Below are 16,609 nucleotides of genomic sequence, written 5' to 3' on the forward strand. Positions count from 1 at the left end.
TGTCGGATGGACAATGTAGGCTACCTGCTGTAAAGGTACAACTGCAAAAGTAGAAAAAAGACGGCGAGCAGCTTCAGAGTGAGCCCCGGAGGAAGAGATCCAGAGGGAGAAATCCAGTAGGAGAGATCCAGAGGCAGAGATCCAGAGGAAGACTGATGAGCGTCTCTGGTTGCTGCTGTTCAACAGGAGAACGAGTCGCTCTCACTCAGAACCATGAAAGTGTTGGACAGTGGAGTTGTTGTGCAGCCGTCGGTGTCACACAGCAGGATTTATGACGGGAGGAGCGACAGGGAGGGGGAGGGGTCGCAGACGGCGATGCTGCCGGGGAGGAAGAGGCTGCACTCGTAGCTGACCGCGGTGCTGAAACCCGACGCCCGGCTGCTCTGGGACCAGTTTGATCAGGCTGAAAACACAATAGACGAACGGCCACCTGATGATCCATCAGTCAAGATACGAACGGTTACACCACCTAACCGGAATCACAGCGGCTTGGCTTTCACAATAAAAGCGTCAGCACTGATTTAAAATGATAAAACCATGGATATTGGGATAACCGAATTAAATTCTGCAGACATTTACAAGAAAATAATAAAAAATAGCCAGAAAAAAATCCAATACAAAAAGAAAAAGGCGTAGCACAGAGCATATGTTTCGATAGACTTCAGCTGATTCAACATTGGTAGAGTGCCAAATAAAGCCCTATAGAGATCGATTCATCAACAATATTTACTATTTATAAATCTAGATATCAATCAATGTGATACATGAATCCAACACAGCACACACTCAAATGTTTATCGATCTGGAAGTCACTCAGCCAGCCATAGGAAACAAAGGCCACTGAATGAGAAGGCGGGACTGTTTGTTGTCTGGCTTTGATTGGTTGTTTTATTGACTGACATGCATGTACCGCTACTGTGACGCTGCTACAGGTGAGGTGAGTGTAGCTGCAGACACATGAGGGTGACTTATGGATACTGCTTATTGAAGTTTTTATTGGACAATATTATCTGTAAAAGCACAGAAATGTTGTAAAAAAACAGAATACAATCAACAAATGTGTACCGTAATTCACATCATTTCACTATCCACAAACATGCATTCTTTAACTTGCAAATATGTATTACTTACTCTTAAAACATGTAGTCATATTTATATATTTACGGGTCCATTTCTACACATGAAACAGGGTTTGCATATTTGCGGATCGCCTCCTGTGAGTTTGTGATCTATGTAAGATTTTTGACATCTTTCTAATTTATTTGAATCATTTTGTCCAACTTTTACCGCCACGGATCTGTAGAATAAACCATGACAAATGTGAAGTGCCGTCATTTGTACATGTGTATTTGTGTTTCGTTAAGTTTTATATCCACCAAAATAAAAAGTGATTTTCAAATATGTCGAACTTAGGCTGTAAATGTGTATTTTAAATTCACATGAAAATAATAGATGTTTTGCACATGTAAATACTTTCACCAAAATAATAAAAAAATATCAACTCATATTTACACATTAACAGGTCCATTTCTACATGTGAAACTGGGTCTGCATGTTTGCAGGTGGCTTCCTGTGAGTTTATGAGCCACGTGTATTTGTGACGTAATATTGCCCAATCCGTACAGCAGGGATCTGTAGAATTTAATTCTGTAAAGTTAGAGTGCAGTCAGACAGGTCCCCCAGCAGGTGGCCATCTTGTAGTGATCATGTTGTTGATACCATAGACACAGAAGACCACGGTCATGCCTCCAGCACATGCCTACTAACTGCACTGAAGTGGGTAGAAGCTACAATAGCATCCAATTGACCCCAGCAACGTGTAAGTAACAGCTTTAAGTAATAGAATGAGAAAAATAATTGCACAGCACATATTCCCACTGCAAGAAGATGTTTAATTTTAAAATTGTAAGTTAAAATAATGTCAATCATGCAGCTACTGTCTTCATGTTGCTATACAGTACATGATCCTGCTTATTGCACAGGATGCAGCGCGACTGGACAGACTGGTGAGGAAGGCTGGCTCTGTAGTCACCATCTACACCACCCTCTACACTACCCTCTACACCGCCCCCTCTACAACACACCCTCTACACCACCCTCTACAACACACCCTCTACACACCACCCTCTACACCGCCCCCTCTACAACACACCCTCTACACCGCCCCCTCTACATCACAACCTCTACACCACCCAGTGTGCAAAATACGGGGGGTCCGGGGGGCCTGGGCACCCCCGATTAATCCATGAGACCCCGTGAAATCCTGAAAAGCAAAATTTGAGGGGGGGGGGGGGGGGGGGTCTCAAATTTCCTATATATATATATATATATATATATATATATATATATATATATATATATATATATATAAGCATATATATATAAGCACAGATTCTCTCATGTGAACTACAGATTTCCAAAGAAACCATCAAGGCCATCAAAATTAACTGTCAGCTTGAAAAAGGCATATTTCTTATATGCACTAACAGAACATTTCAAAAAGGTCCACAATAGAACATGCAAATATGGAAAAAAGAACAAGGAAATATTCTGCAGTGAAGTCAGAATGATAAATCCTTTTCAATCCATAGAACAACAAGTCAGCTTAGTCCTCCTTTACATCAGTTACTGAGACAGACCAGTCTGTTAACATTGTCAGAGGAAAAAGCAGCACACGCCACATCTAGTGTTTCTCACACAGACAAATTACCGGGATAATTAAAAAAACTGCTCGGCGATCGGTTTGATGGATTGAACTCTATGCAAATTACGTCCGTCCAACGCAATGACGTCCGTCCAACGCAATGCGGCCGGCTCCAGAAACTATCAAACTAGGCAGTGTTGATCAAATATGAATCCATGAAGTCGCGCCCACTTCGCAGGACGTCTATCCAATTGATCCACATTGAACACAGAACCGCCCACTCGCCGGTTCGTTCGGTTAGTGTGTCCCACAGACACACCAACTCCGGCAGCGACGGATGTCGACGCAACGGACCGCCGAACGCACCGGCGAGTGGGCAGGGAGTTCCATGCAGAGGGAGCAGCATAACGGAATGCCTTTTTCCCCAGGTCTGTGAAGACACAAGGGACAGTCAAAGTAAAAAAGTCAGTGGATCGTAGGCTATAACGTGACCAAACCAAGTAGAGCCTTATAAATAAAAGTCAACCAATGAGTGAAACAGACAGGGATGACCATTCAGTTTTTTTGTACAAAGTGCAATGATGGGTTAGATTCTTGAGACTGGTGCATGCATATACAGTACATCACGATAGTCAAGCAGTGGAAGAAAAGTGGCTGACACTAGGTGTTTCCTGGCTCTACGAGAGAAGCAAGATCTATTCCTAAAGTAAAAGCCCAATTTTACCTTAAGTTTAGAAACTTATATATATTGAAATATGGTACCTGAAAGTTAGACTTTTTTTGACAACACAATAGCCTTGGAAAATATCATGACCGGTACTCAAAACCATCTTCAGCCTTTGCAGACGGGCCTGAACAACATCAAAGGCTAACTGTAAAAGAATGAATGCTTGCACAACAAATGATGCAAAAAACGAAATTATTGTGTCATCTGCATAGAAATGATACAAGGCATCTGACAAATTGTTACAAAGATCATTTATATAGATTGAAAACAAAATGGGCCCTAACACCGACCCTTGTGGTACCCCCTTTGAAACCCTCAAGAATGTTGATGAGGACCCTGCCATCTGGACACACTGTGGTCTATCCAATAAATAATTTCTGAAGCAAGAAACTGCATGCTCCCCCTTTTAGCAGGGGAAGAATGAAGGCAGACTTCCATATGCTTTGAACCTCACTATTAAGAAGGCTGAGATTATACAAATTTGATAAAGGCTTAGCAATGAAGTCCGCAGCCAACTTAAGAAAGTAGGGTTCAAGCTGATCAGGACTGGCAGATTTCTTTGGGTCCAGCTGTTTCAACTCTTTAGATACATCAGCAGCAGATATAGGAAGAAACTGAAACAGGGCTTCCACATTTCCTTTACAAATAGGCAAGACATCCAGACTGTTTGACTCATGAGTAGATTCAAATAAAAAACCTGCAGTAATAAAATGCTCATTAAAACAGTTTAATATTTCAGACTTTTCAGTTATCATACATGAGCCATTGTTGATTAAAGATGGTGGTTCAGTGGAGGAAACCTGGCCGGAAAAAGACCTGATCACTTTCCAAAACTTTTTTGGATCATTTAAGTTTTTACTGGTTTCCGAAAGGTAGTACTCTGCCTTTGCTTTTTTTATAGCCCGAGTACAGCTGCCTAAATCTGAGCCAATCAACATCAGTTTTACTTTGTCTTGCTCTGGCCCATGCATTGTTTTTATCTCGAAGAAGACTATTTAGATCGGGAGAAAACCAAGGGTTATTGCGACCTTTTACTCGCAATTTGTGAAAAGGAGCATGGTTGTTCAAAATATTAAAGAAACCACCAGAAAATAATTTCCAGGCCAGTTCCACGTCACCAATAAGATTACAAAAATGTTTAAGGTCTCTTTTGATAAGCAGTCTGGGCTTGGCTTTAGGGAACTTAGCCTGCCTGACAGTTGCACTGAGATCATTTGCAAAAATACCTATACCTATCAGAGTATTTAGGTGGAGCATTTGTCAAGATCAAATCAAGCAGTGATGACTTCTCGGGACATTTAACATTTGGATGTGTTGCTGCCTCAACAAGTTGTGTAAGATTTAAAGAGTCACACACCGATTTAAGGTCATCTGACGCTGAAGTCAACCAGTTGCAGTTCAGGTCCCCCACTAGCAGTAGATAATTTGAGTCAAAATTAGACAAATAATGTGCTAATGAGGTTAGGGCTTCAGCACAAGCAGAGTGTGGCCTGTAACATCCAATAATATTAATAAATTGACCCTGAGCAAGATCAGGTTTTAAAGCCAGCAGTTCGAATTGTTTGCAGATGGACACTGAGGATAAAAGACTAATATGAAATTTGTTTTTTGCGTATACAGCGATTCCGCCTCCTCTCCTGGGGCGATCACAGCGATGTACAGTATACCCCTTTATACTTTATCTGGAACTGATTTACCAAGCCAAGTTTCTGATACAACAATAATATCAGCATCCATTGAGCAGGCCCAAATTCTGATCAAATCGTTTTTTGGAAGCAAGCTACGAGCATTAATATGGATAATACCGAGACCAGACCTGACTTTGAACTCCTCTGGTGTCGAGATACAGTTAAGACCTGGCCCGGGATTTGTATGCACGTTTCCTGGCAATAAAAGCAGCAGGAAAATGATGTACCTTTTCTTTAGAATATGAGAAACCAGAATCATAATCTTTTGTCTTACTGACATGAGCACAGAGACAATCTTCCGTAAATGTAAAGTTTTTCCTCAGTACAGAAAGGTAAGCAAACGAAAGTAACATCTCAAAGTTAAAAGAATCTGGATACCAAAAACTCAACTCTGACATAGCATTTAAGTTTCACCCACAACACTGGGTCTCACTAATGGCGAATAAATAGCCATGCTTCCGCTCTGGTTTAAGGACCCAGAGTCACACAATGAAAGACACAAACAACATCAAAAGCAATGTCATTGTAATAGTTTAAAATCAGATGCTACCCAGAAGGGTACAGAGGCAAGTATCTATAAAAGGGCAAGGCTGGCTAGCTTATGGAGGCTAGCTATTGCAGAGCTGGCAACAGGTTGCTATTGCAGGGCTGCTGGTGGCTAGCTGCTGTATGCTAGCTGCTGCAGGGCTGCTGGTGGCTAGCTGCTGTATGGTAGCTGCTGTATGCTAGCTGCTGCAGGGCTGGTGGCTGGCTGCTGGAGGCTAGCTGCTGCAGGGCTGCTGGAGGCTAGCTGCTTTATGCTAGCTGTTGGAGGTTAGCTGCTGCAGGGCTGCTGGTGGCTAGCTACTGGAGGCCAGCTGCTGGAGGCCAGGCGGTGGAGGCTAGCTGCCACAGAGCTGGTGGAGGCTAGCTTCGACAGACTAGCTGGTGCAGAGATGATTGTGTCCTGCTGCTGTAGAGCTGGTGGTGGAAACCAGGCTGTAGATGGTCCAGGAGGCCAGATTGCAGACACTCTTTCAGTCCACAACACAGTAGGCTCCAGCTGCAGTTTCGGGTGCAGCCGTTGGTTGATGGTGAGGAGCCAGATAGAATAATAGACTTTCAGCACTGGGCTAATTGAGTTAGCTTCTGCTAGCAAAGGAGAGCACATGGAGTAGGTCACACAGAGCAGTTTCCAAAAGCAAGAAAAAAAAGTGTCCACAGTTTGCACAGTAAAATGCGTTGAAAAGGATGTGTTAAATGAATTAAAATAAACAAAACAACCACTGGACAGAGAGAAAGTACATGCTGCCATCTTGGATTGAGGGAGGAGCATAAAAAAAAGTATGTATGTGTTCCGTGTGTATGTGTTCAATGTGTTCCGTGTGTATGTGTTCAATGATGTATCTGTCTGAACGTATTTGCTGTAGATGGGCGGCTATACCTGGTATTTATCCAGTTGATTGCTCTTTAAGTGCGCCAGATTGGTGCCAATTATTGTATTTTATTTATTTTAATGATTGTCTTTTATTTAGGCTATTGTCAATTATTGTCTGCATTGTAAACATTCATAAAATGGGAAACGCTTAACCCAGTTACATTATTATTAGTGGTGGGCCGTTATCGCGTTAACGTGCTGTGTAAAAATATTGCCATGAATCTATTCTCAAAGTTGGGTTGGGAGCTGGGTCTATACTAAGCAAGCAATGATGACTTTCACCTTGATATTTTAGCGCGGATGTATACCTGGCGAAATTTCACTGTAGGGGGCGAGAACAAGTCAGACTTCGAACCTGTGTGCCTACTGTGAAATTACCACATCAAACGTGACGTGCTGACATGGATGCAGCTATGAAGCCGCCAGGTTTGCTTCAGGTAAAATGTATTTTTAAAAAGCTTCCCAATGGAAACCTCGACAAGACTAAGGTTGTTTGCACCTTGTGCAATGTGGAATTAGTTTACTGTAGGAGTTCTTCCAGTCTCAAGTACCACCTAAACACAAAGCATCCCTTAGCTAATGCGGAAGATGCCGGGCCAAGCACTGATGTAGCACAGGGTAAGAGTCGTGTTCGTGAAATTACTATGTTGGAGTGCAACCGAGGCAAGCTCGTCAGCACAGCTCTATCAGCCAAGCTAACTAATCTCCTCGCTCAGTGGATTGCCACCAGCTGCCGGCCCATCAGCGTGGTTGAAGATGATGGAGGATACTGCCATTTGAGCATTTGCCCTGTGTTTCGCATGTTGTATAGAGAGCTATTGTAATGTCAATTCGGGAAGGTGGTTTTGATGGTGCACTGGCCAAGTGCCATAAAGTGGTCGGACATTTCAAACACAGTTCGGCCAACTCAGACGAGCTGAATGCCCAGCAAGCCTCCCTTGGACAAGATCAGGAGCCACTCGTGCACGGTCATCTCAAGGGTATGGAATTCCACCCTTGAGATGACCAAGCGCGTGAGGCGCAATAGACGCACTGCACACAACGCTGTCTCAGCAGAAGCACAATCTGGCCTTCCCAACAAATGCTGAATATGAGAAGTTGGCAAAGCTAGAGAAACTGCTGGAGCCATGCAGGTATGGTCTACAAAGATAGCGTGTTCATGAATTGGCATACAAGTTATTTTAAATGTCACTTTGTATTTAAGAAACACGTGCCCTTAAATGTAATGTGATTAAGAACTTTAAAAATGTGTAAACTGAGTTAAATGAATTAGTCATTAATTATTTATTGCTCTTTTTCTGTCTGTCTGTGTGTGTCTGTGTCTCTGTCTGTCTGTCTGTGTGTGTCTCTGTGTGTGTGTCTGTCTGTCTGTTTGTCTATCTCTCTGTGTGTGTGTGTGTGTGTGTCTGTCTGTCTGTCTGTCTGTCTGTCTGTGTAGGTACATCACTGAGCTCCTTGGTGGGGATAAGTATCCTGCTATGTGGTTCTACCTGCCCTGTGCCACCTCTGGCAAGCGATGAAGATCTCAGATGATGATCCTGCCTATATTGTGCGATTCAAGGCTGCCTTCACCAAGGACCTCAACCAGCGGAGGGAGAAAATAAACCTGGAATGGCTTAAGGTATGTCGGATTGACCAGAAGATAACTGCATTGTTTGACCATTATAGACTGTTAAGCCAAAAGATCGGTCAATGAATAGATGAATGAGTCATGAAGAAATATGGAGGTTGGATTTGGAAGGTGAAATTTTAATTCTAACATTGGGAACAGATAATATACCACTACCGGAGGTCCGCGAGGGCCGATACGGTAAAAGCAGGTCAGACAGATAAGAAGGCCCAAGGCCGTTAAGACACTTAAAAACTATTAAAAGAACCTTAAAATCGATCCTGAAGCGCACAGGGAGCCAATGCAGCGATTCTAAAACCGGTGTAATGTGAGCCCGCCTTCTGGTCTTCGTCAGCACACGTGCAGCTGAGTTCTGGAGCAGCTGAAAGTGCAAAATGCTCTTTTTTGGGAGACCAGAAAGCAGGGCATTACAGTAATCTAACCGGCTAGAGATAAAAGCATGCATTAGCACCTCTGTGCTGGACAGAGAGAGAAACGGGCGAACTCTGGCTATATTCTTAAGATGGTAAAAACCAATTTTTGTAGAATTTCTGATGTGTGGAATAAAATCAAGCTCAGAGTCGAAAAGAACGCCCAGGTTTTTTATGCACTGTGAATGTTTAAAAGCATTTAGTTTGGGAAAAAGTTTCTCTCTCTTGCCTTCAGGACCAATATAATAATTAAAACCTCTGTTTTGTCCTGGTTGAGCTGCAGGAAGTTCTCTGCCATCCATGACTTTATATCTAAAATACAGTTTAAAAGGGAATCAATAGGTCCCGTGTCATCAGGAGACACGGCAATGTAGAGCTGTGTATCATCAGCGTAGCTGTAAAAATTGATGCCGTGCCTCCTGATGACGTCCCCAAGGGGGAGCATATATAAAATAAAAGTATTGGACCTAAAATTGACCCTTGGGGCACCCCACACTTAAGTTCATGCGTTCCAGAGGAACATGTATCCATACTTACAAGAAAGTGACGACCTGTGAGGTAGGAATAAAACCAGTTAAGAACAATACCAGAGAGGCCCACCAGGTGTCTAAGTCTATTTGACAAAATTTGTTGATCTACTGTATCAAAAGCAGCGCTTAGATCAAGTAGCACCAGGACTGACATTTTCTGAGAGTCACTGTTACTCCTGAGATCATTAACAATCTTCACGAGGGCTGTCTCGGTACTGTGGTTCATCCTAAAACCAGATTGACACTGTTCTAAAATGTTGTTGTTTAAAAAATTATTTAATTGGATAAAAACAAGCTTTTCTAAAACTTTGCTTAAAAAGGGTAAGTTGGATACAGGTCTGTAGTTGGCGAAAATGTCAGGATCCAAATTGCTCTTCTTCAGAAGGGGCTTCACCAGTGGGGAGACACCCGTCTGGAGAACTCAAAGAACGCATAAAATTGTTTTAAGAGTGATGTGGGAATTGGGTCTAAAAGGCAGGTTGTCAGGTTAACTCGGGAGAAAACTCTACCAAGGGTTTCTGCATCAACCAGGACAAAATGCTCCATTGTCTCCTCAGATAAAAGTGATGGTTCAGGTCTGTTAAAAGCAACAATGTTATGTTCTAAAAGAGTGGACCTAATGCCAACGATTTTACCCCTGAAGTGGTCTGCAAATTCCTCACATAGATTGTTTGTTGGGACTATGGAGGATTTCTTAAAATCACTATTAATTAAACGAGCGATTGTGGAGATGAGGAATTTATGGTCGTTCTTTTTATCTGAGATGAGTTGTGAAAAATGGAAAGTTCTTGCCTGTTTTACTGCTTTATTGTAGGTTTTGAGTTTGTCCCGGAATATTTTGTGATGTACTGTTAACTTTGACTGCCTCTATTTTCTCTCTGCACTCCTGCAATTTCTTTTCAGTTGTTTAATTTCAGGCTTTATCCAAGGTGGTGTAGGTTTGGTTGATATTGTTTTTGTGGAAAGTGGAGCCACTGAATCTAGGGCTGACCTGAGTTTACTGTTAAAATTGTCAACAATAAAATCGCAGGGTGCAGGTAAAATGTCAGCAGTGCTATTCTGTAAAATGTCAATAAAATTTGCAGCCACTTCAGGAGTAAGGTAGCGCTTCCTCACTGTTCTCACTGGGGCCTCCTGTTGGATAAAACTGGAGATATCAAAAAACACACAATAATGGTCAGACACAGTCAGGTGGACAACAGAGGACACACCTGTGGACAGGCCATGTGTTATGACCAGGTCCAGGGTGTGTCCTCTGTTGTGAGTGGGCTGTGTGATGTCCTGCTTAAAATCCAGGTCGTTTAAAAGATTTAAAAATTCAGTCGCAGTGGGATCTGAATTATTATCTGTGTGTATGTTAAAATCACCAGTTATTAAAACCCTGTTGTAAGTTGAGTGTAAAATTGATAAAAGTTCAGAAAACTCACTAATAAAAGAGGGGTGGTGCTTGGGTGGTCTATAAATAGTCACACATAAAATTGGAGGACTGCTAAAAACAAAGGTGTGGTGTTCAAATTATGTATAGTTGGTAAAAGAAATTACCTTTGTTATTATAGAGCTTGAAATGATTGTTGCAGTCCCACCACCTCTGCAACCACTTCAGTGTCCACTGAAAAGGTGGTCGGAGCACACTGCTGTCTATTGTAAGATGGCCCACATTGCCTGTAAATACTTGGGGACTCCTGCCACAACTGTCCCATGCGAGAGACTTTTTTAGCAGGCCATATTGTGCAGAAGAGGAGATCTAGTTTGTCACCAGAAAATGTGAACAAGCTGGTCTGCCTGAGTGACTGGTGGAAGGAGAAATAGAGCTTGGACTGATTGACACAAAGCTACTGACTGTAAACAGTTCATCATGACCTCTTAGGTTGGCCTACAGTTCAAAATGCATGTTTAACTGAATAAACAGTTAGTAAACACAAGTACATCTTATTGAACATTATTTATTTTCATCACCAATTATCATAGTAGAACAGCTTTCTCAAGCAGTTTATGATGCATTGTGGAAACAGGAGATGAGCCCCTGGTCTAATGCGCCACCTGGCTTGAGAAACCCGTTCTCAAAGACTTACTTTTAGTCATTATTTAGGTACATCACACATATGTGACAAGCCACGGCAAAACCAGCAACAAGTTGGGTGGGACGAATTCGCGACGAAATAAGATACTTTTTTTTTCAAAATTTGTGATTTTTTTTTTTTTTTTTGCAGAATATGCAAGTTGAGATCATGAGACCACTCCATGTTTCAGATAACAGTATTGGTTGCCTTAAAACTATACATTTTGTATTTGTAATTTCGGAAAAAATCTGCCATGGTCTCTGCTGGGGCTACTTATTCAGCGTCGGTGTCCGCAGCGGAGGAGCTGGAGTGGAAGACATAAGACGCTATATATACGGTTACGTTTCAACGGGATAAAGACAGCGAAATGGAGGAAATCCGTAACTTTGACTGCAAATGCTACGGAAGAAGAACGGAGAACTCTCTCCTTGGAAGCCATTCATGTAGCGACAAACTTTCTCAAGAGCTTATGTACAGCTTGTGGATAGATTCTCTAGCTGCCGAAAGAGAGCAAACGGACATACTGTAGTTACGTCGGAGATGACTGCATCCACCAAAAGGCTGCAGACGAAAATAAAGTCCGCCCGGACCTCTTATTTCATCGGAGCCAACGAAGTCTGCAGGAATACTTTTCAGTTTCTTATGGGGTGAGTTTCCGTTAACATCCAAGTTATCTACTTTGCTTAGCTAGCTAAGTACTGTCGTTTTAAAAGTATATGCACATCGAAACTAAGCTGTAATGGGAGGTTTTCGGCTCGTAATGTGGGCATCTGATTTAACAGTAAGGTGCCAAGGGGCCTGTTGGCATTGCTTGAATTGACTGTGATGCTAATAGTTTAGCAACTAGCCTACCCGAGGACAATAGGCTAGTTGCTAAATCATTAGCACTAGCTACTTAGACAGTGCCTGTTAGCATGACACATGGGGCCCTAGTTTCGTAGACCAGGCGCAGTCAGCTTTCAGCGCACCTGCGCCACGCCGACGGGGTGTGTCCGCCTGGACTTTGCAAGTTTTGTGCACCGCGCAGGCTCGCGCAGTCACACCTCCCGTCTCGCCCACCCGCGCAAGTGGGAAAGAGGGAGGAGAAGAAGGCGTGAGTGGGAGACGAGGAGGAGACGAGGCGTGGACTGGGATTATTACATCCGATTCAGATCTTCACCAATCAAATGAGCTCCTCTCCTCTCCTTTAATGCGTTAGGGGAGGTTCAGTGCAAGATCCGTCACTTGACAACCCTGATGACAGAAGCAGCGCCACCACGCGCATCACGCGCTGTGCGCGCGTATCATAATAATAACAATGCCGATATTATAAAAAACAGGAGAGAGAGAGGGAGATGTTTTGGTCCGAGAGGCTGAGTTTCCGTTACGCGTGCCATCCGCCTTTGATCTGACGTCAGATGTGACGGGACAATCTATATAGATATAAATTCACGTGTTGATTCAATTAGTTGCATTAAATAGTGTTTGTTGTGATTATTTATTGCATTTAAATGTGCCTGGAACTGTGGAAACCTGCCTGTGAGGTAGGGCTGCACAATTAATCGAATTTTAATCACGATCACGATTTTGGCTGCCACGATTAAATTAAGATGATCGTCGGCGATTTTCTCAACCCAATAGTCAGCCGACCACCAGGGGGCGACCGAAAGGTTAGGGCTTCATTAAGCTGCCTAAACTGCAAGCGAGCGAACCCTGCAGCAGCGGCAGCCTCAAATGATATAACAGTGTGAGAGCGGGTGTGAGACGCATGAGAGTGTGAGACGCGATGTCGGGAGCAGCATCTGGAGGTGAGGAGCAGCTTGTGCCTCATAAGGGCTCCACTTCCATTGTGTGGAGGTTTTTTGGTTTCGCGGAAAGTGATGCTGACCAGAAGGCGGTACTGTGCAAAGAGTGCCGCAGAGTTGTGTCTGCGCCACAGGGCAATACAACAAACTTGTTCAACCACCTGAAAAAACACCACAAACCCAAATATGATGAATGCATGAAGGCCAAAGCTAACGCTGGCCCACAAAATCCCCGTCAGTGTTCAACGCCAGCCCAGGCAACAATAACGGCAACCCTGCACCGGGCGACGCCGTATCCCTCCACCTCTCAAAGACATGCAGAAATAACGGATGCCATAACGTTTTATTTGGCCAAAGACATGTGTCCAATAAACACAGTGAACAACGAAGGCTTCAAAAGCATGGTCAAAACACTGGACAAGAAGTATGTGATCCCCTCGCGCAATTATTTTTCCAAAGTGGCATTACCTGCACTGTATGAAAAACGTCGGGGGGAAATAGAGAGGGAAATAACAGCCGTCGAGTATTTTGCAACTACGACTGACCTATGGTCCAGCAGAACAATGGAGCCGTACCTGTCCCTGACAATTCACTATATTGACGATGATTTTACAATGAAGAGTCGGTGCTTGCAGTCATTTTTCCCACAAGATCACACAGGAGAAGCTATAGCCGAGGGACTGCGGGAAGCACTGGCCTCATGGAGCCTGCAAGAGGAGAGACAAGTCTGCATCACCACAGATAATGGATCTAACGTCGTCAAGGCAGCTTCTCTAAATAAATGGATGAGGCTTCAGTGCTTTGGCCATAGGCTCCATTTAGCAATTGGTGAGTAGGAATAAAAACGACAATTTAAAAAAAGTACACATAATTGAATGGTACTGTGCTAATATGATGGAGTTTGGTCATCAAATGTGTAGGCATTTTATATTGCTTTACCAGATAAAATAACAGACACATATATAAATAAATAAATAAATAAATAAATAAATAAATAAATAAACAAGTGATTGAAATAAAACATCTGTATCTTAACTGACCAAAATGTTATTGTGTGTGTGTTAAGGTGATTTGTATCTATTTATGTACAGTTTTTAGCCTTTTATTTCGGACAAACTAATTTCCCTCCTCTGGGATCAATAAAGTTCAATTCAATTCAATCCAATCTTAAAACAACACATGAAAATAAAAGATTTAAAAGGAAAATGTATGCAAGGTTTTGTTTTGTTTTAATTATGAATCTCATTTTCTTTTACAGAGAATGCAATGAAAGATCCTCGGATTGACCGTGCAGTAGGGATCTGCAAAAAACTTGTGAGCAGTTTCTCCTACAGCTGGAGGCGTAAAAAGGAGCTAGCACGGGCTCAAAAGGAGCTGAAGCTTCCAGAACATGGGCTGAAGACAGAATGCCCCACAAGGTGGGGGTCAAGACAGGGAATGATAGAAAGAGTCCTGGAGCAGCAGAGGGCCATCTCTCAAGTCTTGTCTTCTGACAGAAAGTCCAGACATCTCATCCCATCATGGCAGGACACTGAGATCCTCGAAGCCATCCACAAATCCCTCCACCCTTTGACTGAGTTTACAGATGCACTGTCCAGTGAGAAGTATGTCAGTGTTTCCTTTGTGAAGCCAGTCCTCCATCTCTTCAGTTCCTCCATCCTCAAAGTGAACGATGATGATTCAGAGCTCACAAACACCATCAGGAAAAAAATCCTAACTTACCTGGAGGAAAAATACAAGGATCCCGAGACACAAAAGCTGCTCGACATGGCTTCTGCTCTGGATCCCCGTTTCAAGCTGCGATACGCAAGTGAGGACAGGGTAGAACCAATCCAAGCCAGACTTGTGTCTGAGATGGCTGCATCTGTGAGCATGGTAAGTAATAATTGTAGATACTAGTCATAAATACACTATTTATTATAAATTCAAGAAACTAAGTGGATTGAAATGTGCTAAAAAGTAATTAATGTGTTGTAATCTACATTCTGAATGTGGATGTCAATTTCATTTGAATTTGTTATTCATATTTTATTTACCATGCACTTTTCAAGGAGCAGGGCCCAAGTGATGGTGGGACTGCAGACAGGGCAGAGGATACACCCAGCACATCCAAGAAAAAGAAGACCTTGGGGAGCTTCTTCAAGGTCACTGAGAGAGCCAGCCCAGCTCATCCTCCTCACCAAGCTGTAGCCTCTGAGCTTCAGTCCTACCTGCAGTTTGCTGACCTTGATAGTGAGGAGAACCCACTGGACTGGTGGAGGGAACATCAGCGAGTCTACCCCCGACTGTCAAAGCTGGCCAAAAAATATTTGAGCATACCTGCAACAAGTGCCCCTTCCGAGAGGGTCTTCAGCACTGGGGGAAACATAGTGACCTGCCTTCGGTCGTCTCTGAAACCAGAAAGTGTTGACAGGCTGGTGTTTCTGGCCAAAAATCTGTAGGCCTGTACTACAGTAGTATGTTCCTGTTCCTTGTAGTATGTGCCTTTTCTGCATAGGCTTCATTTTTTTCATCTGTTTGCACTTTATGATTGCACTTTGCAATGGCATATTTAATTTTTGCCCTTTATCTTGGGTAAATTTTATTTTATTATTTATGATTTATGATTATTTTAAGTTTCAATGTGAAGATTTGTCCACATAATGTTTCTTAAAAAAAGTGCAATAAAAAGACATGTTTTACCGAACATAATGAATAATCGTGATTAATAATCGTGATTACAATATTGATCAAAATAATCGTGATTATCATTTTGGCCATAATCGTGCAGCCCTACTGTGAGGTCTCGGTGACGTGTGCGCACTGCGCACCGTCAGCCAAACTTCCACTCCGCCAGCTGTGATTCGCCTTGAATGAATGGACTTTATTTACGCCTTGCGCCGAAAGTAGACCAGGTTGGAGCTGGCGAGCTTTCAGCGCAGGCTCGGCGAGGCTTTTTGCCACGAAACTTCCGCTACGCCAAGCTGAATCTGTGACGCCTCCCCCTGCTGCGCCACCACACCCATCTTGGCGCAGGCGATCCACCAAACTGCCAAACTGACGGTGCGCAAGGCTGCGCGGGTCGAAACTTGCATTGCGCCGGCTCCGCCACCCTGCGCCGCCCTGCGCTGCGCCACGAAACTAGGGCCCATGATGTGAAACTTCTTTGTTTTCCTTTTCAGAATTGGCAAAGACACCCTGACGGATATAATCAAACACTTTGAGGAGAATGGGCCTGGACTAAATTCACTTAATTCTAGTACTGATTGTACTGTAGGATTTTTTTTCCTCCAATGTTTACATCCTACACTTTAAGCATTTCCATTTCAATAAAGTACCTTCTAATTCTGATCAGTCCAGTAAAGTGCTTAAGGAAAATAACACTACATCAACATTACCTAAATGATAACTGCTTTTGATAACCATTGTTCAAACCACTACAATACTTTCTGCCCTGCAGGCTAACACATACCAGATATCACTGAGTGACATCTGTAGGGGGAGGGCTTATCTGAATGAGATGCAAATGAGCACCATTGTGTTTCCTTTCTGGCCAGGTGAGGGGAGGTGAGGTGAGATTTGCAAATCTTTGAGGCCAGTTTTCTCAGTGAACGGTTTTCAGAGAAGCATACATTCAAATGGCCACAACTTCTTCAAATATTATCCGATTTCCATGTGTACATCATTGGAAAGCTTAGAAACTACACTTTCAGAATATGTGAATAACTCAAATGCCCGAG

At 43.0% G+C, this 16,609-nt stretch overlaps 1 protein-coding gene across 1 annotated transcript; it reads left to right on the forward strand.

The window, feature by feature from the left end:
* Positions 1-12,871: 12,871 nt before the first annotated feature.
* Positions 12,872-15,659, forward strand: LOC311027280 (E3 SUMO-protein ligase ZBED1-like; the record flags this gene model as incomplete). Its single annotated transcript, XM_084031223.1, has 4 exons — positions 12,872-12,893; positions 13,542-13,718; positions 14,149-14,765; positions 14,942-15,659. 4 exons carry the CDS (start codon positions 12,872-12,874, stop codon positions 15,329-15,331), a joined length of 1,206 nt encoding a protein of 401 aa, XP_083887349.1. The 3' UTR covers positions 15,332-15,659.
* Positions 15,660-16,609: the final 950 nt, after the last annotated feature.

The sequence above is a fragment of the Eutrigla gurnardus genome, assembly GCF_963514095.1.
Source record: "Eutrigla gurnardus genome assembly, chromosome: 2".
Classification (NCBI taxonomy): Eukaryota; Metazoa; Chordata; class Actinopteri; order Perciformes; family Triglidae; genus Eutrigla; species Eutrigla gurnardus.